The sequence below is a fragment of the Apis mellifera genome, linkage group LG1 (assembly GCF_003254395.2).
Source record: "Apis mellifera strain DH4 linkage group LG1, Amel_HAv3.1, whole genome shotgun sequence".
Lineage (NCBI taxonomy): Eukaryota > Metazoa > Arthropoda > Insecta > Hymenoptera > Apidae > Apis > Apis mellifera.
In genome coordinates this window covers 24,767,501-24,795,299 of record NC_037638.1, presented here as the reverse complement: position 1 = coordinate 24,795,299, position 27,799 = coordinate 24,767,501, and the positions used below count along the sequence as shown (strand labels likewise).

The 27,799-nt window shown below is 35.7% G+C and overlaps 1 protein-coding gene across 5 annotated transcripts in view; it reads left to right on the top strand.

Moving 5' to 3' along the window:
• Window positions 1-27,799, top strand: part of LOC410780 (sodium/hydrogen exchanger 9B2) — a 133,925-nt gene that overhangs the window by 68,057 nt on the left and 38,069 nt on the right. For all 5 annotated transcript variants that reach the window (XM_026446255.1, XM_026446252.1, XM_026446251.1 and 2 more), the window contains 2 exons: window positions 10,580-10,844; window positions 16,414-16,617. In XM_026446255.1, the coding sequence (XP_026302040.1) occupies window positions 10,580-10,844; window positions 16,414-16,617 (469 nt within the window). The remainder of the gene's footprint in view (window positions 1-10,579; window positions 10,845-16,413; window positions 16,618-27,799) is intronic.

Genomic DNA, 27,799 nt, shown 5'->3' with positions numbered 1-27,799 from the left:
TCCTTAGACGAGATTCCTTTGATCCTGGGAGACCTATCGACGCATCGAAAACGCTCGTTAAAACGGGAACCTGTTCCACGATAGCCGGTTCCAAAGGGATCGTAAATCAGCGGGTATCGATGCCGGGTCGAACGCTCGTCTCCTCGAACGATGAAGAAGAGACGAAGAGGCGAGAGGATCGTTGAAAAGGTGGATTGAAAATTTCGTTTATCGTGAGATAAACGCGGAGCGTAATTTAAAAGGAGGGCGGGGGGAGGAAAGTTTGGGTCTTTTGTTGTTGATGGAATGTACGACGAGTGGTGAATTTGAATTTTAAAGTTACTCGACGAGGAAGAATGATCGTGTCTCGCGATCTTCGATAAACTTAATCTAAATTTTCCCTTGATCCACTTTTTATATTTATTATCCTAAATCCTCGGCAAGTTCGAAGCTGGCATTTCACGTACTTCACGCTCTGAAGAGAAACCATTAAACTGTCCAACTAAGCATGTAAGCGAAGATTATGTGGAAGATAATGGAAATAAGAATTTATAAAGATTCAATAAAGGGATTCAACGAAGAGGAGCTCTATAATAATAACAGCCATTCGAGTTTTCTAATATTTTTTTTTCTAAGATAAAAGTACATATATATAAAAGAAAGAAAATGGCAATAAATCTTTGATTATCCTAAACTATTTCACATTTGGAACTCCACGTTTCTTTTCTTCAGAAATTTTTATCGATGGTTCCCAAATGAAAAAAAAAAAAGAAATACAACCGAGTCGAAGACTTTTACAAGGTCGCTCTTTCTCGTCAAATAATTCCAGGAAACGATCGTCCATTTTATAAATCTGTCCACCGCGTGTTAATCGGAGGATAATCCGCAGCGGATCGAAATCATCGAGAAACGCGGTGGTGGCACGCCAGCAACTCTCGCGTTTCTAGGTTAGAGGCGTTCAAAGGCCGATTCATAAGGATGCGCAAGGAGTAGTACGCGACCCCATCGTTTCGATCGATAACGCCCGCCACCTTATTCGCCAATTTCACAGCTGATCGTGGCCAAACTCTTCGATTATTCGAAGACCATCGATTACTCGCTCGGATTAACCGAACAGTGTTTTCGGAAACGCTGGAGAGGGAGAGGTGTCGGTCCGTGATGCGTTCGGATCGACACGGTCGTTTTAATCGTTGAGCTTGATTTATTCTTTGATACGGGACAGTTTTTTGAAAGTTTTCTCTCTTTTTTTTATTTGGAAATAAGTTTGGAAGTTTGAAATTTTCGATGTTTGACTCCACTTTGAGTGGAAGAAAATTTTTGACGTAGGATAAAGTTTTTGAAAGTTTTCAGTTTTTTTGGAAAATAAGTTAAATTGTTTGGAGGTAGTAGGTTGATCGTAATGATACAGATTTATGTATGTATCTAAAATTTTCGATGTTTGTTTCGAGTTTATTTGTTTTAAAATTCCACAATTAGAAGAATTCTTAATTAATTTCTAAATTTCGAAGCATAGAAACTCGTTAATTCGAAATAACTGTTTGATATCACAGTTGTTGCCTTTGCGCCTTTATAATATAATATACCGAATTTTCAGACAACAGCTTCCTCTAAAACTTTCCCCCTAAAACCGTTCTCTCATCTCTCGTTCTCTCTTCTATCGTCGACTCCAACGACTCGCCCCTCCTCCACACAATCATTTATCTTCGTATCTCCCGCACGACGCGACCGATGTTTATTATTAACGCGTCTCAATTCCAGAGCAGATTAAACCCGAGAAAGAAAAATTCGTTCCGTCCAAACTTTTCCTTTAAACACCCGTTTAATATCCGGCTTCATTAATATCCCGGAGCTGATCAAAATTAAATCCACTTTCGCACTTTCCTCGAACTTTCACGATTCGAGATAATAGATCGGAAATAAGAAGAAGAAATCGGCCCAACTCCTATTACATGAATCGCTTGTTCCCCAACAGGTTCGAATAAATGGAGTTCCACCCAGTGCGATTCATTCGCGCATCTATCTCTCCGATCCAAATACCCCCCTCCTTCACATAAATTCCGCCACCGATTCATTCGTCAAAAAAAGAAAAAAATACATCTCCTCGAAATAAACCTCGCCTCTATCCACCTTCCAAACTTTAAAAAAAAAGAAAGAAGAAGAAGAAGTTAAATTGACCATCGCGTCGCATTTTTAAATCGAGTATTATTCGAATTATTCGATTAAGGGCCTGTTACGGTTCGACGAGCAATGGAAAAAAGAAGGAGAAGGAAAAGGGAATAAAAGGGACGATCATCGAAAAGAGAGATTTTCCTATTAGGAGGAACGAGGTCGAGGCCAAAGGTTCGATCGAAGGTCGAAAAACGATCGAGTCCACCGGCGCGTGAAGTTTCGCCGGTTGTTTTCCGTGCGCATTACGGCGAACCATTAATTCAAATTAGAGCACATTTCACCGGCTCGGCCAACAGCCGAGTTGCATATGCATATGTAGGTCGACCGTTCTCCTCGCCGCGACACGAACGAGCAACCAACTGGCCAACCGACGAATCCTCGAATCCACGAATGATAATAATTTTCTCCTCCTCCTTCTCTCGAGAGACAGAGAACTCTTTCCCCTCTTTCCGTTTTGCTTTTGTATCGCGCGTGCTTGTATCTCTCGCGAGGCGAGAAGCAGGCAGGGAGGGATTTTCATTAAGCTACCATTGAACTGGCTTCTTCGGGGTGGTTGTGTTAACCCTCGTAAGTAAGGGTTAAACATACTAGGTCAAAAGAGAACAAGTATTCGTGCTAAATACTCGCGGATCTAAATTTATATATATATATATATGCATTAATTATCGAGAGATTAAGATTAAGAGAATGAATTGAATTGTAAGGGTGAATTTTTTTTTCGAAGATGGAAGGGAAATATGAGGTTTGATACAATTTCTATGAAATCTAACTTTGAAATCTCTCTATGAAATCCATGAAATCTCTCTTTTTCGAAAATAAATTTGCATTCTACTCGACAAATATCTAATTTATATATGTATTAATTATCGAGAGATCGATGTTACATCAGAGACGATTGAGAGAATGAATTGGATCGCAAGGATGAATTTTTTTTCGAAGATGGAAGGAAAATATGAAGTTTGATACATTTTCTGGGAAATTTAAACAAGTTTTTCGAAAATAAATTTGCATTCTACTCGATAAATAAGGGTAAGGATTAAACATACTGTGACCGCGTCAAAAGAAAACAAGTATTCGTGCTAAATATTCGCGGATCTAAATTTATATCTAATTTATATATGTATATGTGCATTCATTATCGAGAGATCGATTGAGAGAATGAATTAAATCGCAAGGATGATTTTTTTTCGAAGATGGAAGGGAAATAAGAGGTTTGATACAATTTCTATGAAATCTAACAAGTTTTTCGAAAATAAAGTTGCATTCTACTCGACAAATATCTAATTTATATATGCATTAATTATCGAGAGATCGATGTTACATCAGAGACGATTGAGAGAATGAATTAGATCGCAAAGGTGAATTTTTTTTCGAAAATGGAAGGGAAGTATGAGGTTTGATACAATTTCTATGAAATCTAACTTTGAAATCTCTCTATGAAATCTATGAAATCTCTCTTTTTCGAAAATAAATTTGCATTCTACTCGACAAATATCTAATTTATATATGCATTAATTATCGAGAGATCGATTGAGAGAATGAATTGAATCGCAAGATTTTTTTTTCGAAGATGGAAGGGAAATATGAAGTTTGATACAATTTCTATGAAATCTAACTTAGAAATCTCTCTATGAAATCTATGAAATCTCTCTTTTTCGAAAATAAATTTGCATTCTACTCGACAAATATCTAATTTATATATGCATTAATTATCGAGAGATCGATGTTACATCAAAGATCGATTGAGAAAATGAATTGGATCGCAAGGGTGAATTTTTTTTCGAAGATGGAAGGAAAATATGAAGTTTGATACATTTTCTATGAAATCTAACAAGTTTTTCGAAAATAAATTTGCATTCTACTCGGCAAATAAAACTTTTCGAAGAAAAGATCGGAAGAAGAAAATTCTCTTTTTTTTTTTTCACAAACAGAATCGAAGATTGCGACAAAAATAAATCAAAATGTCTTGGCTGGTGCGTCCAGTAGCCTATTCCCTGGTATCCTAGGACAAGAAGAGGAATGGAATTGTAAATTCCGCTAATATTTCTTCTTCGCTCTCTCGTCGTGTCCGAGGCCCCTTGAAAAACCTTCTCTTTGGGGAGAGAGAGAGAGAGGGGGCCGCGGAAGCTTGAAATATTTAAATAATCGCGTGGCTGAAGATTGGAACGGACATTTTGCAGCGGGACGGTTTTTAAATAACTTATTTTCAACCGTGCATCACCGATACGCGCTCTGCATTTACACCGGGTCGTCCATCCCGAGGGATGGGTCGATTGGTGGGATAAATCAGCCGAGCATGTTTATATCGTTGCTTCGTGTATTCGTTGTCGTGTTTCGTCCATTTTCCTTTCCTTTTTTTCTTTCTTTCTTTCTTTCTTTCTTTTTTTTTTCCAGCGGATTTTTAACGACGCAATAAAAATCCATAGACGCGCACAAGGAGAGTTCGTTAGAGAGGAAATTGCGAATCTCTCGTTCTTCGATCTCGGTTTGTTACACGCAATAATACGATAGATTTTCGAAATATTTATTGATGAATCGAGTTTGATTTAATGATGATTTTAATGGGGGTGTTTATATCGGTGATTTATACCCGTGGAGATTTTTCATCGAGGTGTTGTTCGCCAATCCTGTGTATGAATTATGAAATCATAATTCGTATTTCCGGGGATATAAATAACTCGGGAAGTCGATTTGTTAATTGTTCACGATGGTGGAAAGAGGAGGGAAATAAAAAGTGCGAAATAATTTTGAATGCACGTTAAAACAACTACTTATTTTATATCGAAACTTTGGGGATGTGATTTATTACGCTCGAAATAAAAAAAGCGAAACATGGTTCTCCTTTTTATCTCCTTTCTTTCGTTTCGGTAAAATATTCGCAATCTTTTTTCTTTTTTTTTTTTTGCGTACGTTTTGAAAAGCGAAGAGCGTACTAAGAAAACAAAAAAAATTATTAATAATTATTATTAATTAATTCTAAATTTCACCTAAAATTAATAAATTTAATTATTATAATATTACAATTTAAATTTATATTAGAAAAAATTAATTTATAAATCAAGTTTAACCGCTATAGCTGACACTTATATTTATCTTTACTAAAATTTCCGAATAAAACTTTCATTTATTGTTTCAGAATTCTCTATTAATTATAATTTTAGTAGATGTATAAGGAATTTTAAATTGGAATTTTAAAAAAAAAAAAAAAATTTTTTTTCCTCCTCTCAGAATTTCTTCAAAGAATTATCGAAACAAAAAGTGGAAAGAGAAAATTTGAAAGTTTATTGGGATAAAGAGGGCGAATAGATGGCGCAAACGCGAATTCTTGTAATCCATTTCTGTTCCTCGCTCATTTCCGGCTCAGACCCAGTGCCATTTCATTTTCAACCATGTCTCCCTCCTCCCTCCTCCATAAATTTCCGCTCCGGATTTCGTTTTCCGAATTATAGTAACTTTGTTTGCGGATAAACTTTAACCTTCCGATGAAAGGAATTACCGATATCCCGTGGAAAAATCGCATTTTCCTCCGAGAAATCCTCCGATCGTAATCTAACGAGCGTAAGAAGAATTTTTCTTTCGTTCTTCTCTTCTCGTTGAAGATTAAAAAAAAAAGAAAAGAGAAAGAAGTATATCGATTATAAAATTTCATCTCTAAACGGATAATGGATATTTTCTATTTCTCGTGGTGGTTCTCGAAGTGAGATATCGATCCACGTCGTAATTGATTTACATCGCATTGTATGTTTTATTAATTTAACGTAATTTGGCGTTATCTCGACGTTAATAACACGTATGAAATCACACGTATGAATATTTCTTTTCGTGAAAGATTCCATTAAATTCCATTAAATTAATTTAATATTTCAACATTTCGAGTAATACGAATAAATCTACGTGTAAATTTTTCTTTCATCTCTCTTTTCCGTGACGTTTAAGATATCTGTTAAATCAATTTCGCATCATCCAAGCGATTATTTAAAAATTTCCATTCATACGAGATACGGAAGAAAAAAAATCGAAACGAATTCCTCGAGTTCTTTTTTTTTTCTCTTTGTAAAATTCAAAAGAGTTGTTTGTTATTCATTTTGAAAGACTTTTCGTACTTTCTTTGTATATTTGTAACACAGAAAATCATTGGCGCAATTCATTATTTTCTCGTCTGCGTTGTTTGGATTAAACTTTGATTTAGCTTATCGGGGATAATTACTAATGGCTACTAATATCGGTTAAATCTGACGGATAAATCTTATCTAATCGTCGCATCGCGCTACTCGATCGTTTCCTTTTTCAATCTGCCCGATCGAAACAATCGGTTCGTAATCATATCGTATCGAACGAAATCGTGGAGCGAGTCGAAAACGAAAACGATGGATTTCAGAAAATATTTAAGAACGTAAGATAATCGATATTTATTTATCGATGGAACGATAAAAGGAGTCACAAGACAATGTGTTGCATCATCTCTTCGATCGCTAGTTACGATCGCGAATGACTTGCACTCTGTTAAAGAGTGTACAAATATATTTCCATGGCTGAAAAGAGTAAATATTTTTCCGCCTGCGAGCACGTGTTATCCAATAGTTGACAAAGATTGTTTTTTTTTTTTTTTAAAATTAAAATGATTCTTGTACGAAAAAATCACCGTGATGAATATTATAAAACAGAAATGGAATCGAGATTAAAAAGAAATAATTTGGAAACAGGAATCGAACAAAAATAAAATGGAAAAGATTTAACTCTTATCGAAATCAATGAAAAATTCTTGTATTGAATTTATATCTCTATAATAATAGAGCGAATAGAAAAATATGAAATCTGTACAAGATTGTTTAACGAACAATTTTATTTCTCTATCCCAAGTGTTATCCAAAATGTTTACTTTGCTCGTTAACGCGTGATCGAGACAGAAGAAAATTCCTTCTTAAAACGAGAAGGAATTGGAAATATATTTAAAGAATTTATTTGTAACAGGAAAGACTTTGTGAAGTGACGCGCATATATATATATATATATATATATATATATATATATTTTTTTTTTTGCACCCACAAACAAGTAACGTTACGCAAGCAAAGCTAAAACTATTATACCACGAGTGCAACAACCCGGGAAACTATTCGATTCGTCAACCGTTCGACATCCGCGGGTGTGTCGAACAAACAGTTTCTATTTCTATTTTTATTTCTTTCATCATTGAAACGTTAAAACGCTCGTTCTCGTCGAAGAGAATTTCGTAATAGAAAATTGGGAAAAATAATAAAAATAATAAGATAGTGTTTCCATTTAACGCGCGATTTTAGGAAAAATATTTTTAAAATTCCTTTGCTCCTTTCCTTTCCTTCCTTTTAAACCTTTCGTTCGTTGAAAACGATATTATTCTTCAATCAGGGAGTCGGGAATGGATCCAAATTTTCTTCCAAAAATTCCCGTTGGCTTGTAAGGAGAAAAGGAGAGAAAGAGAGGGGGGGAGAAAAGGGCGCAAGAAGCTCGTTGAATTTCAATTGGATCCGATCGAACGTCAAGAAAACTTTTTCTTCGGGCGAGGAAAATATTGGACGAAGGGGGAGTCATTAGCGCTTTCTTCCAGGCGAAAACTCGAATTAAAAAGTACCCCTCCGCCGTTTATCGAGTCTCGTGAATGGCCAATAAACGTATTTTTGGTGCTCAGAAACAGATGAACAGAAAGGGAAGAAATTTCGATTCGATCGTTTGTTTGTTTGAAACAACACAGATTTCGATTCTCGTGATCGAAAATTTTAATATTTCGATTTTCGCAATTTTTACAGTGGAATTTCAACGATGAATGAGAAATTAAGAAGCTTTGGAAATTTTCGTAAGATTCGTTTTTAAGATTAAATTTCAAATTCATTTATTTTTCATCTCGTGTTCTCAATATTGCATCGTAATATTAATGATATATTTGCGAGTAATACGAAACATTGGACGAAGACATAATAAAGAAAGAATCATATTAGATAGCGCGTAGACATTTTGAATTGCAAATTCGAACGCGATGAATTGATTAAGCAACGTCCAAGTTTTTAATTTATGCATTAGATTTTTTTCTCTTCCCCAAAGAAAAAGAAACCGAGAAGCGAAGATGTTCCATCCGAAAGACGTTATTTAATCATAATTATCGTACAATCAACATTTTGTATTATTTAAAGGCGAATTGTTTTCAATATTGTATTTCTTCTTACACGCGCTTAAACAACAAGCTGAAGACGAAACTAAATCTAAATCTGAATCCTTTGACAGCATTAACTTTGAGCCAGGTATTAATGAAAAATTGTAAAATTTTCATGGTTCTCGAGGCAAATATCAATTACTCTTCCTCTTGATTAAATGTTGTGCACATTCCGGGATAAGAATTTATTCGAGGAATTTATTTTACATTCTTTCATAAAATTTCTTCTTCCTAGAAACAAATCCATTAGGAGGAGACACTAAGAGAGGTTGAAAAGGGAACAGTACAATTTACAATCGATAATTTGTCTTTCAAAAGAAACGATCCGCTGATCAAAATTACTCTCCAATTATCGAATCCCTTACCAAATATTCGAATATAAAGAGTGTCTCAAAATTAACGCAAGATTTGAATTAAATGTAAAAGAGAGTTTTTAGTCTTTGGATATTTATTTTTTAAGTGAATCATAAAATACATAGAATAGAGTTATTTATAGAATAACATATGGCTTCCATGGCTTTGTTGGCTTTCATCACCTTTCTGCATAATTGTGGCTGAATTTCGTCGATGCAGCGTTTAATTTCCTCTTGCAATGCACGTGTAATTGTGGGATTGTTAACTTTGACTTCAAATAATTCCATAAGAAGAAATCTAATGGTGTTAAATCACACGATTTGGGGCCAATTCTGATCACCGAAACGAGAGAGTACACGACTAGGAAATGTCTCGTGCAATAATTGAATTGTTTCATTGGTTGTACGGCATGTGGCATCGTCTTGTTGAAACCACATATGGGCCACATCAATATCATCCAATTTTGGCAGAAAGAACTGTGTTATCGTGTTGCGATATCGAACACCATTAACAGTTGCTGCTTGACCAGCCTCGTTCTCAAAAAAATATAATCCGATGATGCCTCTTGCCCAAAATCCACAGTGACACATTGTAGGTGCATTTGTTTTTCGCTAATCACACGTGGCTTCTCCGAACCCCAAACACAATTTTGCCAATTAACAAAGCCATCGAGATGAAAATGTGCTTAAGATTATTTTGCTGGAAAAACCAGCATCCATTTTTTCATGATTAATAATCCATTCCACGTTATATCATATAACACTCCATTTTTACTAACCCTAAACTCTCAGCTGTCAAACCGTTCTTTTTTCAGGCCAACAACTTAATACAAAAATGGCAAATTCAAATTAATTAATTTTGGGACACTGTATATCCGTCGATCTTGCAATGATCTCGCCTAATCGCAAGCGTAATAAAATAACCCTCCTTCTATTCTCGAGTTCCCATTCGAGGTGGACAAATGGTTCCCTTTCCATGCGAGCGGACGAGGGAGGTCATCCCACCCAAGGTTGCTCGATTTGCAGAAAATCCGTGGAAACGACGAAAGCTGGAAATCGAAGCCCCGTCGCGCTCGATGGTTAAAGACGGCATCGAGCCGAAACTTTGCCACCCCGGTTCCAAACTTATCCTATTACGAGTTTTCGAACGGAAGGGGAGGGAAAGATGGTTTCATCCGGGAAGGCATCGACGATCTCGCAGGAAACGCATCGAGTTTACACCGAGGGTGGATGGAAATCTCTGTAACAACAATATGTTGTCGAGAGATGATTCGATGGAGTTACTTTTTTTTAAAGATGTTTCGAGGTTAATTCGTATTATTCTTTCTCGATTTTTCGTAAGAATCGATTATATTATTTGATATTATTAAGTGATATAAGAGATTGTAAATTAAACGTTGCGCAGACGGTTTGATTCGATTTTAATTTAATTGTAATCTCCCGATTGAATGTAATAATGGTTTAATAGATGAAAAATAGAATTTCGATGAGTCGGTTGAATTTGATACGATACGATATTCGCGAAATTAGGCGGAGTTAATCATAGAATGATTTCATTTTATAGGCGCTTTATATATCAAATTACTTTGCAATTAAATTTAATCGACGTTTAATCGTTGTACGTGTTTTCAATCGTATTGTGTAATAATTTTAATTAATAACATCGATTAATATCAAATATCAATTAACGAGCAAAAACGATTCTTCGAGACAAATTTTTTTTATTAATATATCGTGTAAGAAATGTAAGAACCAATCCTTGATCTCTTTACTTTTATTACTTTCTCTCGATGAATTTTTCGAAACGCGTTTCTCGTTTCAAATACTGATATCATATTTTATCTCATATTTAGAGTAATATAACTGATAAAAATTATTGATGATGTTACAGGAAAATCGCTCTAGTCATTATCCTCACGAGAGCCGGTTTGGATTTGGATCCGAACGCCTTGAAGAGATTGAAGATCACGGTGCCGAAACTCGGCCTAATACCGTGGCTGATCGAGGCGTTTGTCATAGCCATACTCACCAAGTATCTTCTTGACTTGCCCTGGATATGGGGCTTTTTCCTGGGAAGTGTGATAGCCGCCGTTTCCCCGGCTGTTGTGGTGCCTTGCCTCTTCAGGTTACGCGCCAAAGGTTACGGCGTCGCCAAGGTAAGGAAATCGTACGATATCTTTCCAGTCAGATTCCAATATTCGAATTATTGTAGATCGATATGTAAAATCGATCTATATAATCAATATAATGCTTAGGAAAGAAACTTTCGAGATTGTTGGAAAAGTGAATCAATCTCGTTTCTTTAATAAATTTACAAAAATTATGCTTATTTTTCGATAGGATGTTAAATTTATTAACGAGGGATATATTTTAAAATTATTCAACGAATATTTAAAGTGTTGTACAGGGTTCAAGTAAAAAGATTAACATTTAATTTATTTTTAATTAACGAGGATATTAGTTGGAAATAAATGGAAATTTGACAATCTTGGATGTTTTCCCAAAGAAACTTAATCTAAATTAATTTATCTAAAAAAAATAGAGTTGAAAGAAAAAGTCAAATGTTACTCAATTACTGTCAGTTTCTAAATTAATAACTACTCGAATCTTTCTCTAAAAGTAGCTCGGTTCAGCCAAAGATTTGCCAAAGAATTCCAATTCCCTCGATAAAATGCACATCTCTAAACTTCAAACTTTACCTTCTTAAAAATAATTCAAATCGCTCTCTCATTCAGCCACCCCGTTTAACCCGTTCGAATTTTGCATTCAGGGACGTAACGAAAGTTGCATCTGTGTGGCTGGATGTCCGAAGATTTCAAGTCTTCGCCGTTAATTAAATTTTCTTTCGGTTCCAATAGCTAACCCTCTCCATTGCATTCCACGCGGGAAAAATTCGTAGAGGGAAACAAGACTCCCTTCTCTCCTTTCTGAACTTGTCCTTTTCCCTCCCAACTTTCCTTCGAAACACGTTTAGAACGAGTTGCTTTTTCCCTTTTCCTTCCTCGACCAATTGCAAAAGAAATTTGGCAAGTCCAAAGGAGTTGCACGAATAAAATTAAAGAATACGGAGATTTTTTTCATTTCAATTAATTATTTCTTAGACAATTTCTCTTACAATGCATCTCTTTTTATCTTGTGGTATCGAATTATTATCTTTCTTTCTAAGAAAGTTTCAAAAAAATAAAGGTTCTTTCTTTATAATATTTCTCAGAATTTTTTTTTACAAATGCAAATTTTAAAGTAGTGCTCCTCTCGGCTTCGCACGGTTCAATTGGTTAAACCTTTTGAAACGTTTCCAAGGATCGAGGCGTTTTCTGGTTGCGGGGATCGATTTATCGTCCCTGGAAAACCGATGGCGATAAATTCGACGAAGAACAGCATTGAGCATGGACATGGGTCGTGGATTAAACAGCATTCTGTAATCGCGGTAACTTACGGATCTCTGCGTTTCGGGGACGTGAGATCTCGGTGGACATTCGCTTGGGAGAAGAAGGGGTGGAATTGGAGAAGAGCGCAACGGTTGATTAAAAAGGATCGCCAAGTTTGACTTTGAATTTAACTTTCGGATCGAACTGGATGATTTTTTTTCGCAAGATCGATATAAAATTTATTTTCTTTTCTTCTAGAACTTGGAGGAAAGGGAGAAGAGGGATGAACTCGAGAATTATTTTCGAGAAGAGGATGCAATTTTACCTTTTTTTTTTTTTCAAAACGGAATTCGATCTCTCTCGAATTCAAAGGATTTCTGTTTACCTCGCATTAGATAGGATTACAGGTTGAACAACGTTTCGTAATTAGATCAGAGTGTCACGGAATGGTGAATTTAATTCGGTTGTTCCAAGTTTATACTATTAGCTAGGGATACTGATCGTTAAAAATTACAGTTACAGAGAAGGAAACTAACCATTATAAAATTATAAATTCCTTTACACTTTCTATATCTCCGTTGTTATGAACAAAAACGCAATTCCCCATCATTCTTATATTTTATATTTATTCTACAAATAAATCCACGAAATGATTCGATTCCCACTTTCTCTTTCTTAAGTTTTTTATCCTCAATTCACAGAGAATTTTGATCCAATTTTTTTATTACCTTTTTCCTTCTTTTCTTTTTTCCTTTAATCCATCCTCAACAACAACAACTCGCCAAGAGTGTAATAACTTATTCCCCCTCCCCTTCCTATTATCGAACCTCGCCGTTCGTTCCTTTTCCCCACTCGTTCACCCCTTTCGTCGCGCGGAATATAAAATTATAAGAGGGAACACGGTCGGATAATCGCTAAAGACAATCTCTGAAACGCAGCTTTGAAACTCGAGCCTCCTTTTTATATTATAAAAGCTGTCGAAAAATATCGTTTGTCGATGACCGAGGTGGGGGCGGTAATCGATATTCAGACAGGGGTGGCGAAGGCCTTTATTCGCGGTACCTTTATCCTTGCCTTCTTGGAATGGGCTGTCAGCAACAGTTCTTATTGACAAATCGACGTATTCATCAAATCTCGGGGGCGGGTGGCGCGAGAGAATTTCAATGAATGGCTAATTGAATACCGCAGGCGTCTGACCATAACTGATCCACCGACTACTTGTCGACGAAATTTCGGCCCACCGTGCTGGATAATCGAGTCGATAATTGTAGAACGGAGAAAATAAAATCGAATTTATTTGCGTTGAATTTAAAGGAAGAATTTAAAGTGTATCGTTGGGGACGCGAGAAAGAGGAGGGTTTTAAATATTTTTATCGTACAGTAAGTCGCGCAATTTTCGTCCATTATTTTTGCGAATAATTCTGCTATTTTTTTAAATAGCTTTTAGCGCACGATTGAAATGTTCGCGTGGACGAAATAAATTGGATTGTTGTCGCGCGGATATTGGAACGTGAGAATACTTTTAATATTATATATGGGCGAGAACAAGGAGCAATCAACGTAATGAAAGTAAGTACAATAAGTTGGGGTGGAAAATATTTAAAAAGCGGCGCGTTTAAACTTTCGCAACGATAATAATCCTTTTTTTTTCTTTTTTCTTTCTTTCGCGCGAGAAAAATAACGTGTGTATATCGAACGTTAATTAATTGTTTAGCTAGGCGAATGCGAGGAAGTAAAACGAAACTGGTTTAACAAGAAAATGAAAGAATTATTATTGACGAGTTAAAATTAACGATATCCGTTGCTCTTTCCACAAAGGGTTTCCAAGTAGATTAATTTTTATTATATTAATTAATTTGATGTATTTTAATTTGCAGAAAATCGATATAATTTTCGTTAATTAATTAGCACAAGATTTAAACATTTCGTTGGATCGAGAAATAACAAAGTAGTTGTCGAAGAAAACGTATTTCGGGGTGTTCTACTTTTCTTGAAAATCGGACGAAAACAGGAAAATAAGAGTGAATCGAAAAATAAGTCGATCGATAAATTTATATATTATCTCAAATAATAATCTTCCCTTCTAGAAAGATTTTTGGAGATTCCATCGACTTCTAAACTTTAGAAAATTTCCTAATAATAATAAGAAAAATATCCATCGATATACGAATCTGTGCACCGTTTACTGTACAATTTGATGTACAAGACGATTTTCGAGACAATCAAATTAGGCAATTAACGGTCAAAGTTCGAGGGAACAGCGGTCTGAGGCCATTCTCCGAGTTTCGGCGGGCAATCGAATTGCGGTGTGCAAGTGTTGTGCATCCTCGAAGACGCGATCCTATTTAAAATGATAATGTCAGAAAATAGTAGCGAGAAGGAGCAAAGGGGAAGGCGAAGGGAGGAAGAGAGGATAGAGGAAGCGGTGGGTGGGCTTAAATAATTCAGTTTAGAAAATGGAGTGGAAGCTGTTTGAAGAGTGCAAAGGCCATTCCTGGGAATGTGATATTCATGAGCTGAAAGATCTAGGGGGAGGGAGGGGTTTTTTGTTTATTTCACGGGGTTGCGGCGGAAGAGAAGGAATTGAACGCTTTGTCAAGAATGTGCCGCGTAATTCGCATTACCCCCCCGCCAAAGATCAAAGAGACCAAGCTTTGCGTACCCGTTGTTTCCTACGACGAATCGAGATGAAACGTCTTCAAGGGAAAGTGGTAGCTCGATATGGAAATCGTCGAACTTTCTTCCTTCCTTCCTTCACCTTCCTTTGCCTCTCAATTCGCTCGCCGTGTTTCTAAATAGCCGTGTTTCCAGAGAAACTTTCTCTGTACATTCGGAAGAGGCTTTTTCCAAGACGAGGAGGTTACAATTGTGGAGAGATAGGGTGTAAGAAATTCCGTTGCGCGAAAGTAAAGTAAACCTCTCTTTTTTTAGAAGATTTAAGGGATTTATTATTCAAAGAAATGGAGTAATAAAGAAAAAAGAAATCAAGTTTAAGTCCTTCGAATATTTTATTTTTCACATCCTGTAGACTCTTTTTATTCAAATTTTACACGATCCAGAGTCTAATTGTAACAAATTAATTCCCGATATATCTCCAAAATAACGAATAATTTCAAATAAGAAACAAGAGACGCATCGTAAATTGTAAACGGCACTTATCCTTTTCCGCGTTTTCCGTAATTTAATAAAATTTCCATCGATTAATTAAACAACAACAATTTCGCAAATTGTCACCTCGCAATACAACAAAATTCTTCTGCTGAAGCGACGGAGTAGAGAAAATACGCGTATCAAAATTGTAAGTAAGCGGAATTTTAGCGATTCAATGAAGAAAGAAACGGAAAAGAAAGAAAGAAAGAAAGGAAGCGAAACAAAGCGAATCGCTGACCAGTCGAAAACGTTTGTCGAGAGAAGCGCGATTTCGATCGAGGAGAAGATCCAACTTTAAATCCCGCACCAGCCATCGTGGCCTCGGATCGCTTTTCCAAAAGAATCCACCCTCTTCTCTCGTTTCTCTCCACGTCTCCCTCCTTTTAATCCCTCTTCCCGTCATCTTCCTCCTCCCCTCTCCTTTCATCCATCAAGCCGGATTATTTTCACTGACCTCGCCTCCAACTTCCTTAATGGTTTTTTCAAGTTAGGGGATCTGATTGCAACCGATAATGAGGTTGGCCGCGAATCGCGAATGTTGTGGGGGATGCTGGGAAATAAGGGAAAGGAGGGATCGATGAAAAATACGTCGATTCCCCGAGAGGATGGTTAATAATTCTTCTCCTCGTTTCTTTCCCCGCTTGGATTATCTTTTGTTTGAAGCATCTCTTTGAAAAAAATCTCCTCCAACGGTTATTGAGGAATCTCTTATTAGGGAGGAGGGTGGTTTTATTCGAACGTGATCTTCGTGCGCGATTATTGTAATTGATATTTTGTTTAAGGATCCTTTGTAACGAAATTGCATAAGAAACACAGATATAAGAAATCAAAAGAATATAATTAATAAAAACATTCGCACAGAGCATAACCCATAGTTAAGAAAAATTGATTAATTAAAAATTTCGAATAAAGTTAATTGAAGTAATAAATAATATATTCGTTGAATTATTGTAGTTGATTTTCGTATAACTTTTGCTATTACTAATTATTTAACAATTATTATTTGGAAGAATAAATTATAAATTGTGTTGCCATCTGTTTCGACGAATTATCACAATTGTGAAAAAAATATCAAAAATTGCAATGCATCTCCCATATCGAAACTCTATGCAAATAATAAGAAAATTGTATAATAATAATTTTTCTTTCTCTCGACAATCGTTTCGAATGTCTCACTCGCTCGATCAATCGATATTCCTTTTCCCAGGGCATCCCGACTCTGATCATCGCCGTGTCTGGAATCGATGACGCAGCATCAGTGGCGATCCACGGAATTATACAGAGCATTATGTTCTTCCCTAACGCGATACTCTGGTACCAAATCCTGCAGGGACCAATCGCCATCGTTGGAGGTCTCGGATTCGGCGTCCTGTGGGGTTGGCTGGCCAAGTACGTTCCGGAAAAAGGAGATGTGAGTAATCTTCCTTCTTTCTTTTCTAATCCCCTTCCCCTTTTCTTAATCGTCGCCGATTAATCGATTCTATTTTTTTTTTTTTTTACTTCCTTTTATCGACGAGAATAAGAAAGCCTTCGAGGATATCTTCGAAAGCGTTTTCGCACCTTCTTTTAATCCCCTTCTTCTTTTTTTTAATCGTCGTCGATTAATTCATTCTATTTTTTTTTTACTTCCTTTTATCGACGAGCACAAGAATAAGAAAGGCTTCGAGGATATTTTGGAGGGTGTTTTCCACGAGAGTGAAAATTAATAAAATAATAATTAAACTCGGAGGAGAAGGGAAGAATTTATCCTCGACGCTCTCGCTCGTTTTAATGCTCGTTTTAATTCACGCGCGCTTTATTAGATTTATTAATGTTACGAGAAGAGGCAACGTAACACAAACTACCAATAATTCTCTGCTTATAAATTCTAATCTCTCTAAAAAATCCCTAATCGAATTTCAATTTCAGAACTATTGCAAATAAGTTTTTGTTTTCTTTTCCAAATTCAAGATTTTATTACACATATCAGATACAAGATTGCTCAATCATTTATCAACTCTTCTTGCATTTGGATCGGATTTTCGTCGAGCAATTCCTCAATTAAAATTTGAATCTTTGCTACCACTTTTTCCACGTTTCGTAAGTTCAGTGGCGTACAAACCATCTCAATAGCTTCTTTTTCCTAAGCTGAAAAAATAAGCAAACGATATTGAAATTGTTTCGTAAAACCAGAAACTGTTTTTAAAAACGAAAGAACCCTGCTTCGAATGGCGCCACATAATTATAATAATTCGAATTAAATGAGAATGAATAAGTTAGGATCATAGAAAGAAAGGAAGGGAAGGAAAAAAGTTATTTGCGCGCGTAATAAATCGAGCCTTGTCGTTCGTGGCTCCCTCGGCTTGCGATTATCGTAAGAAGACTCGTTGCCAAGTCGTGGAAAATATATGCGTAGCATTTAATAGGTTTTCTAAACGTCGTTGTGATTCTCATCGTTCCTCCTCGATTTATCGGCGCAACAATGGAGGGGGAGAAAGGATATCCGTTGGCGAATTTTCTGCTCGATACGCAGTACGACGAGATTATGGGATTGATTCGATGGAAAGCATTTTCTATTTCCCACTTTCTCTTACTCTTCAAAATTCGATCGGGAATGGAGAATTTTCGTTCGATGCAAATTTCGTTTCGCCCGAATTCTTGGGAGAAGTTGCGGAGGAAATGGATAGCTTGGATAAAACCTTTCTTTTTTCCACTGTCGATCTCTGGTGAAAGAATACTTATTTGTTACGTAGATAAATTTGTCGAATAGTTTTTCTCGAGATGTAGAAATGTAAATAATCAAAATCTGAAAATGAATAGGTATGTACTGATAATTAAAGAATAAAAATTTTCGCTCGTGCCATAATCTTATTCTTGGATATTAGTAGAAAAATAAATTCTATGAATCTATTATCAATAGAATTCACGCACAATACGTATTTATATTATCAATTTGCCTTCTGGTTAACTTTTCAAGATTTAATAAATAACGAGGAGACTTGGCGAAAATGTTTCTCGCGTCACAATTTCTAGATCGTTATGGATCGGACCATAATGGAACCGTTGAAGTTAAGAATAAACTTGTGGATAAGTTGCTCGAATAATTTATTATTCGAAACTTGGATTAATTGAAACGATCCAAGTTATAGGAAGAACGGTCAATTATAGTGGCTAGTGAATAAACGTTATTCGAGTATTTTAAGTAAAATTATTGCTCAAAGCTAATTTTTTCAATCCAATTCCGGTTATGAATTTCTCTTATAAAAAAATGTACAAATTTGCTTGTATATTTACTTTCAACACGTGCAAAGTATTCATCGTAAATCACCAATTTGACATTCTTATTTCACAATACTTCACAAGTAGCAATAGTCGCTGCATAACTAACCAGGTTACCGCAATACTCTCACCAATAAACCTCGATCTTAAGCATTCTCTGTTCAAGGGAACTGTTACTCGGTCGCAAAGAAGACAGAATCCTCGAGAAAAAATAATTTTATCATGTTGGAGCAAAATAATTGTTTACCTCGCAAAGAATAAATTCTCCAGGAAGAAATATATATTCTCGTCAATTCCATCATCCTCCCTTCAAGAAAATTGCTACTTGTTCGCAAGAATTAAATCTTTGGGAAAAAAAAAAAATACTTTCAATTCGATCGTGCAAAATTATTATTTATTTAACTGCGAAGATCGAATCCTTCTCTGAGGGAAAAATAAATATTCTCAACGATAAATTTCGACCATTCTCACTTCAAGAGAAATTAATAAAGAATAAAATTCACAGAGAAAAATATTTTTTCGATTCGTTTCGAGCAAAATCATTAATTTTCGTTATTATGTTATTTACTCGTATCGCATTAAATCCTCCTTCAGGAAAAAAAAAGGAAAGAGCTCGATCATCATTTTTCCGTCCGTAAAAGAATACGAGCGGTCCTTGAAAAAAAATTTCGTAAATTGGCGATAATTCGCCTCCAGTTTCGCTCTTCTACTATCACAGCTCGATCCGAGGCGCGCTTTAGAATGATATTGCAGGCGTCGTAACGTTGTTTTCCCCACTCGTCACTCCGCTATTCGCGATGATTCACGATATCGTAACCACTTGACCCGATCCACGTGCAATAAAAAATAACGCTTTGGCACGCGGCCGCCTCGATTCCGCTCTTTAACGCCAAACCGACGGCTCGAAACAAGCCTCGTGAAACCATCTCGATACGATACGACTGCCAATAGAGCCGTTGCAAGCTTGGTTACGCTTCGAAAACGGGATCAACGAGCCACCTATCTTTTTTTTTTCTTTTTTATTTTTTTTTTTTAAACGAAAGAGTCTCGAAACTCGGGAAAAATTGGACCGATTCTTTTGTTATTGTTATTATTATTATTCCTCCGTCTTTGATCTCGTGCATATTGGTTCTCAACAATCCTCGAAGTAATTCGTGAATATTATGTTTGGAAGTTTTTCTTTTTTTGCTTTTTCTTCATCGTTTCTTCGTTGATTCTTCTTCTTTGAAGAGGAAATAAAGTGGATGTAGATAATAATAAGAGTGTTGTCGCGCTAGAAACTTTTTTTTTTTTTTTCTTTAACGTTTCTTCCATCGATTTGTTCGTTGATTTTCGATCGATTATGAATGTGAATTGTCATATATAATTTTATATTTTCTTTTTGCATCTTCCTTATAAACTTGAATATTGATTTTCGTTGTTGATTTTTTCCCTTCCCTCTTCAGAGTACGATAAAAGTTTCTCGTAGAAAGATATTTTATATTCTTGGGGGATGCCAGGGGAGAAATTCAAATAGTTGAGGATCAACATTTTAAAAAACGATACTGTTTTAAATAAGAACCCATTCTTATTCCGAGCGAAATATAGTCTCTGAACTTCCATTCCCTCACGTGTCTTAAAGTTTCTTTTTCTCATCCCACGCACGTTTATTCTTTACTCGATTTTGATAGACTATTCCGTAGATACTTTAACACTTCCTTAAGAGATCTCTCTCCAATTCGCGTCAATATTCTCGCGCGAAGAAACTTCATTATTGATAAATATTATTAAGCTTTAACTATCTACCAGAGTTTGGTCAGAGTGAAGTCTAATAATTCATCAGAGGATGGACAGAATGTACTATATGTACTGCAGAATATAATCTCTCATTTTTCATTTTTAACTTCTAATAATCCTTGATCATAATCTACCTTCTACTTTGAGAGGTAGTAAAAAAAAAAAAAGAAAAAAGAATACTCGTAGTAAAAATAGTCTATTCATGACGAGAGCGATAATAATAAATGTCAGCGTTATTGCTCCAATGATTAGACTTTTCATGGCTTCATCCTAGTCATCGCATTAAGGAGTACTAAAAAAAGAAAGAAAATTACTACTCCATCCTCCATTTTTTCAATAATCAAACTTTCTATAGGACGCCACGATCGATAAATTAAAGAAGAAGAAGATATGAATGAGAATGAATATTCGAATGGCAGCTCTTTTATATATTCGTCGTAGAAATCAAATTGCATTAAAAGTACATACATATATATAGCAAAGCATGGAGCAAAATCTTCGAAATAAACCGAAGAGAAATCTATCGAGATATGATCGACGAAAGATGACTGTGCGGTGACTCCCCTGGTGTGATGCCATTTTTCATCATGGCGAAGGAGCTTTGCCAGAGAATTTATTATTACTCGCCTCGTGTTTTCCACGCAAATTGTACGTTATCCATCATGGCGCTGTTCAATTATCAATTCCGCGCCGCCGACTTATTGCGCTCCTCGCGGCCGATAATTATCGACCCGCATCGTTAGCGGATGTTGCTTCCTTCCTTTCGCAGCCAACGGATTTCCTACCTTGGAGGTATCTTCAAGCCGATGTTATATCGTTTATGTAAGACTGTGAAATATATATGATTGCTTCAGAGATATTCAAAGATATTTCGAATACAATTTCTTACGATTCGAACGAATAATTTCGTCACTGGATCGATTTTCAAATATCTTTTTTTTTAAAGAGATGAAACAAGGCTCGATCTTTTTGTACGAAATATATATATATTCGATTGCTTTATATGAGATATTCTGAATACAATTTCTTATGATTCGAACGAATAATTTTTTAATTTCGTCACTGGATCGATTTTCAAATGTAATTTTTTTTAAGGAGATGAAACAAGGTTCGATCTTTTTGTACGAAATATATATATATGCGATTGCTTCATACGAGATATTTCTAATACAATTTCTGATGATTCGAACGAATAATTTTTTAATTTCGTCACTGGATCGATTTTCAAATGTAATTTTTTTTAAGGGGATGAAACAAGATTCGATCTTTTTGTACGAAATATATATATATATATATATATATATATATATATATATATATATATGCGATTGCTTCATATGAGATATTCGTAAGAATACAATTTCTTACGATTCGAACGAATAATTTTTTAATTTCGTCACTGGATCGATTTTCAAATATAATTTTTTTTTTTTTTAAGGGGATGAAACAAGATTTGATCTTTTTGTATAAAATATATATATATGCGATTGCTTCACACGAAATATTCCGAATACAATTTTTGACGATTCGAACGAATAATTTTATCACTGGATTAATTTTCAAATGTAATTTTTTTTAAGGGGATGGAACAAAGCTCGATCTTTTTGTACGAATGAAATTGTATCGAAAATTGAAGAAATAACGATGAAGGTTGTGCATTTTATTATATTCTATATATATATATATATATATATATATATATATATGAAATGTAATAATCTGAATTATTCGTCGAATTAAGAGTAAGACTGATTTCCAATCACCGTCCTAATAAACGAATTATTATATATTTATAATTGAGTTAAAATGTATTTCACACTGGGGAAAAAAGCGAACACAAAAATATTCATCAAAAATATACTCTCTATGTATCGAGATATAAGATAAAAAAATTTGAAAAATTCCCGTACGTATATCAATCATATATACATATATACACACATGTACATCTGGGATTTAAAATACGGTGGACTTTTTTTCTATTCCAATCCAGAACTCGAGTAATCAACGAAAGTAAGAAACTGGAATCCCTTCATCAACGATATCGATCAAAGTCGGCGGCGACAATCAAGCCGGTCTTGCTAAAAATTCCTCGGAGCTGAGAGGAGGGGGGGGAGCGAAATAAAGAAAGAAAGAAAGAAAACACCGATCTAGCCCGACACGATTTCCCGGGGGGAGGGATAGCGATTAACCGAAGCTTAAACAGACAGAGTTTCAGAATAAACCGAATGACGGGGGCGGCGATATCTTTCGAAAGGCGATGGACAAAAGGCGACGAGCCGAAAACCTTCGTCGCTGAATCGAAACCGTGGCTGGGCGGGGAGGGGAAGAGGGAATTCTCCTCCGGCGATCGTTGAAATTTGCTTCTTCCAGCCATGCTCTGCACAAGTCTCTGTCCAGAGACAGTAGTTGTGGCTCTGCCAACTAGGGGAGAAAGGGTTTGGAAAAAGAAGAGAAAGAGAGAAAGAGAGAGAGAAAAGCGGGGCAGTGGGTCGATCGACGAGATAGCAAGGATTTCCACCCTTTCTCCTTCCCCCTCTTTCAATTCCTGGCCTAGCCTGCAAATGCTCGTCTCCCGTGCACACACCGGAAAAGGATTTCTCCCCTCCTCTCTCTTTTTTTCTCTCCTTCTTTCCTTTTCTCCTCTCGTCGAGATCTTTTCTCTCTCTCTCTCTGCGCTTGATCGTGGAGGGGGTCGCATTGAAATTTTTCGTTCGCACGGTTCGTTAAGGGTGAAGAGAGAGAGAGCAAGGAGCAATCTTTTTCGTCGTGTTTGGATATTTTGTTCGGGAAGGTGGACAGGGTTGGATTCTGGACCAGTTGCTTCTGACCTGGTTTTTCTTTTTTTTTTGCGGGAGGAAGAATGGCGTCGTTTTTGGGGGTCGTGGAAATTTGCTCGGCTCGGTTGGAAGAAACTTCGTTAAGGACGAAGTGCGTTGGAAGATTTTTCCTTTTTCTTTCTTTTTTTTTTCTGTTTTATAGAGACAGATAGAGTTTGTCGGTTGATTTCGATTTTGGCGGAGCGTTGTTTTAAAAATTCGTAGATTTTTTTTGCTTTTTCGAAGATTTTTGATAGATTTATCGTATTCCAGATTTATATATATCGGCGAATTATTGTTGCGTTAAAACGGTTGTAATTTTGTTTTCTTTTTTTTTTTTAACGCGGTTACGTTTTATCATTCGTTAAATTGTTGCCGTGCAAAATGTTTGTTAACAAAGTTGTTAATTAAACGGCAATCAATTACTCACCTGCAGGCTGATGATGCAAATGGAATTTCTTGTTATTTTTTTTTCTTTTTTTAACAAAGTTTATATCGAAAATTCCCCCTCCCCTTCTCGCGTGATTAATTACTCCCGAATAATTCCCTTTCGTTACATTTCGGTAAATTTTCAAAATATTCTCATTCCCCCTCCCTCTCGTAAATTAAAATTTATATTATTAAAAGGGAATTAATTTTATTTGCTCGAAATATAAGTTTAATTGATCCGAAAAATATTCCACCCGTTGTTTAATCGATCGAAAGACTTTCTCATCTTTTTTTTATCTTTTTATCGCGCTGATTAAAGCAACAAATAATTATATAGAGAGAAATGGCTACTTCATTCGGGGAACAGTGAATGGCAATTAACGTATCGTAAACCCGAATGGATGTTAGACACCGACAAGCATACCCAAAGATTTATGGGCCAGTTTCTCAGGATCAAGGGATCTTGATGCACCAACATCCACTGTATAACATCGTTGCATATCACGTTTGCAATCGTGCAACATCAAATTATTTGATCGTCTTGAACATAATTTAATCTTTTTATATTATTGTACGTATCTTTTTTTAAGGATAGGTTTCTTTGAATCTTCTAGCTTTCTTATTAAGCTCGAATCAAAAATCGATGCAATTAATTAACAATTGGAAGCGAAAATATTGAGTCTAAGAATGGGTTAGAGTTAGAGTTACAATTAAAATATAAATTTTTCGGTTCGGAATTTGAAATTTCCTGTTTTTGTAAATCTGTGAAATTTTATTCGTCCAAAATGGAACATTTGGTGTATTAATCGTGCCGTTCAAACATGATAAAATATTTGATAAAACATTAAAGAAAACAAGATGGAAATTGAATGGAAGTTTCTGTTATTTTTGTGGAGTATTGTTTTTAACGTTATTCGTCGGGAAAAACCTGTCAATAGATGGTTTTCCTATAGAGGGTGGAAACAATCAAAAACTCTTTTTTTTTTTTACATTTTTTTTTTTTTGCGTCCCCTAGGTAGAATCATTGTGGCTACGTTACAACGTAGCCATGAAAAGATCTCTTGAAACTCTCGAAACATTTACAACTTTTCAAATGAATGTTGAATATTTCGGAAAAATAGTAAAAGAAACTTTTTTCTCGAATTTTATTCGCACGTATCTTTAACATTTCTATATTTTTTTAAAAATATATAGAATTGTTTTACATCTGTATTATTCGTCTGATGAATTTACCTTCAAAGCTCATGATTTCTCTCTCTCTCTCTTTCTCTCAGAAAGACAAAATTTTTCGTTGTAAAAGAATAAATTTCTCTTCGCTTCCATATGTATAATCACAAAAATCTCGTGTATACTCTCGGATTTGTATATAAAATATTCGAGATAAAAAAAATATTGTTCATTTTCCAAATAAACAATATTTTCCAAACGATAACTCATCTGAAGTTATGAATTCGTATCGGAGAAGAAATGTATTTTTTTACAAAAGGAGAAAAAAAACACAAATTATCCAACGATATTCGATAAATAATCATTATCAATTGTCAATAATTAATTACAATACTCGTTAAATCGGGGAAAATAGACACTCGTGTTCAATGCAAAATTGATATTTGAAATTGGTAGCCGATTAAACAATGCCAATTAATATATCGGCCGAAATTGAGATTCGCAAACGTTTGCAACGCAGATTTCATTTTCGCGTTGTTCAGAATGTCGTGGTGGTGGTCCGTTTAAAATAATCGAACGGCTCGTGCGAAATTCGAGAAATTCGATGATAAAGATAAAAATAGAAAAATAAAAAAAATAGAAATTTCGTTCTATTCGCATTAGAACGGCACTCGAATCCGGGGAAATGTTTCGATAAATCACGCGAGACAGCGCGCGTTACATTTTCTGCATCGGGGATGGAAAAAAATTCGCTACCTTGGCCGCATAGTAAATCACCACGAGTCGCTGAGACAACGAAAAAAAATTCCACCCGATTTTTCTTTCTTTTTTTTTTTTTTTATTTCCCTCATCTTTCGCGAATCATCGCATTGGAAAACAAAAGTTCGTTCGAGTAATTAACTACTCGTGCGGCGAGGTAAACTCGGCTTGCAAAAATCGTGTAAATCGAGAGATAAAACGTTCGAACGAACGAACGACGAGAAAGCAAACGATAATTTTTACGATATTTCAAACTCGATTTTCGAACGTGTCGTTTCGACGATAAACTTCCTTCTTTTCGTCGGAACATTTCTATTTTTTACATTATTATCATTTACCTATCTATCTATTTACTTCTCTCTCTCTTGTATTTCGCACAGTTTCAATTTACCGAAACTAATATCAAAATCATCGTTTTGATAATCGAGAAAAAAAAAGGAAAACAAATTTTTATTCCTCATCATTATTAATATCACTCGATATTAACGTATCGAATTCACTGAAACGGCTCGTGAAAAATGAAATATCACACGCAACATTTCGATTCGATTTCATTGTCTCTCCGACAAAATTCTTCGCTCGAACCCCTTTCCTTCTCGTGTAAGGAGGAAGAAACGGAGAGCAATAAGATAATCCGACGATCGTTTCGCGATCCAATTTCACACTCGTCGCGCAACTACCTCTTCGTACAACACCTCTTCCACCACCACTTTTATCCTCTTTATCCATAACGTGGCGTCATAATTCCGAGGTCGAGGAACCGTGGGTGGATGAGGAACAGCACGACAAAACGATAAATACGTACGCGGGATTCGAATAGATTCTCGAGGCTGGCTATAAATTCGGTCTCCCCCCCTTCCCGGTAAGACGGTACGAATCGTCTGGCAAGAAACGCGATTTCCATTCGCGTTTCTGTGTTTCCGAGCCAAACCTCGGAGCGGAGAAAAAGGGGCGGAATAAAACGGGGCAGTAGGTCGAGAGAAGGAGAGAGAGAATTCTACCAGCATTCGTTTGAATGCGTTCTCGAGAATAGTAGCGTAATGATATTGCTGGAAATCTTTTTTTCGGAAAGATTTATATAAATTTTATCGGATAAAGATTGGATCGAAATTTCGACGTTACGTTTGGTCGTGTTTATATATTTTTCTCGTCGCGAAAAATTCTCTGAATGTATTTTGAAAGGAAGTAGCGATTTAATGTCTCTAGATTTTTCAACCTATTCTTCTTTTTTGATTCTATTTCGATTATTTTATCGTTACGAAAAGGAATATGTATGTTGGACATCGATATTGAAAAACTGGAGGACAGAAATTGGAATTAGAATTTCTATTATCAATTACGACAATTATCTATAAATTAATTTGTTTCATGAGAGATTATATTTCCAATTACGTTTATATGCGTTATAAATTTGCGATCAATCGTTCTATTCGTTTAGATCAATTAATTCAAATATATACGAATGGAAATTAGAATGTATGCATACGTTGGAACGTTTCTCTTTCCTTGTGAAAAGACGAGAGAGAGAGAGAAAAACGATTGTCCCTCCCTTGTTTCAAGAAAAAGAAAGGAATTTTCACGGATTCGAGGGGATATAACTCGGGACAAAGACACGAGCAACCGTTCCGCCATACTCGCATAGATCTTGGGAAACATTTTCTGGCTCGGTTTCCACTCTCGGTCTCCTGGCAACATTCCGCGGAACTATGCATCAACCGCAGCGAAACAAGAAAAGCTGCTCGATGGCGATCATGCTTACCGATCATCTCTTAATCACGCGTGTCTCACTGTTGTGACCAGTGGTATCATCTGTCTGCTCGATAAAAAAAAGTTTAGAGTTTAATAAATGACGAGAAAAGTCAATCACGTATTTATATAATTTTATGTCTGGTTGAGGAATATGTGCAAGCAAAATATTTCATATTGTTCTCCTTTTTTCTTTGTCATCGTTAATTTCATTCACGAAGATTTTGTGAAATTGAAACTTTATTGTACATTTATTCCAAGATTCTTAAAAATGATCGTTGCATTGTTAAAATATATATTCCATCTATTCTAAAATTCGTAATCTGAAAAATGTCAGGATTCAAGGAATCGAAGAACAACGATGAAACTTTACAATTTGATAAATTCAAAAATCAAACAATTCTTATAAATACTCGTTTGAGAGAGTCGAAGAACGAGCATCTCCACTCGCCGAAACTTGGTAAATTCAAAAATCTCACGACTCTGTTAAACGATGATGCAATTCGAGGAACGACGATCAGCTGAAATTTTACGTTCCAAAGTTGGTAAGTTCAAAAATCTCGCGACTCCCTTAAACATAATTCAGGGGATCGAGGAACGACGATCGTGGTTGAAACTTTACGTCCCAAAATTCGTGAA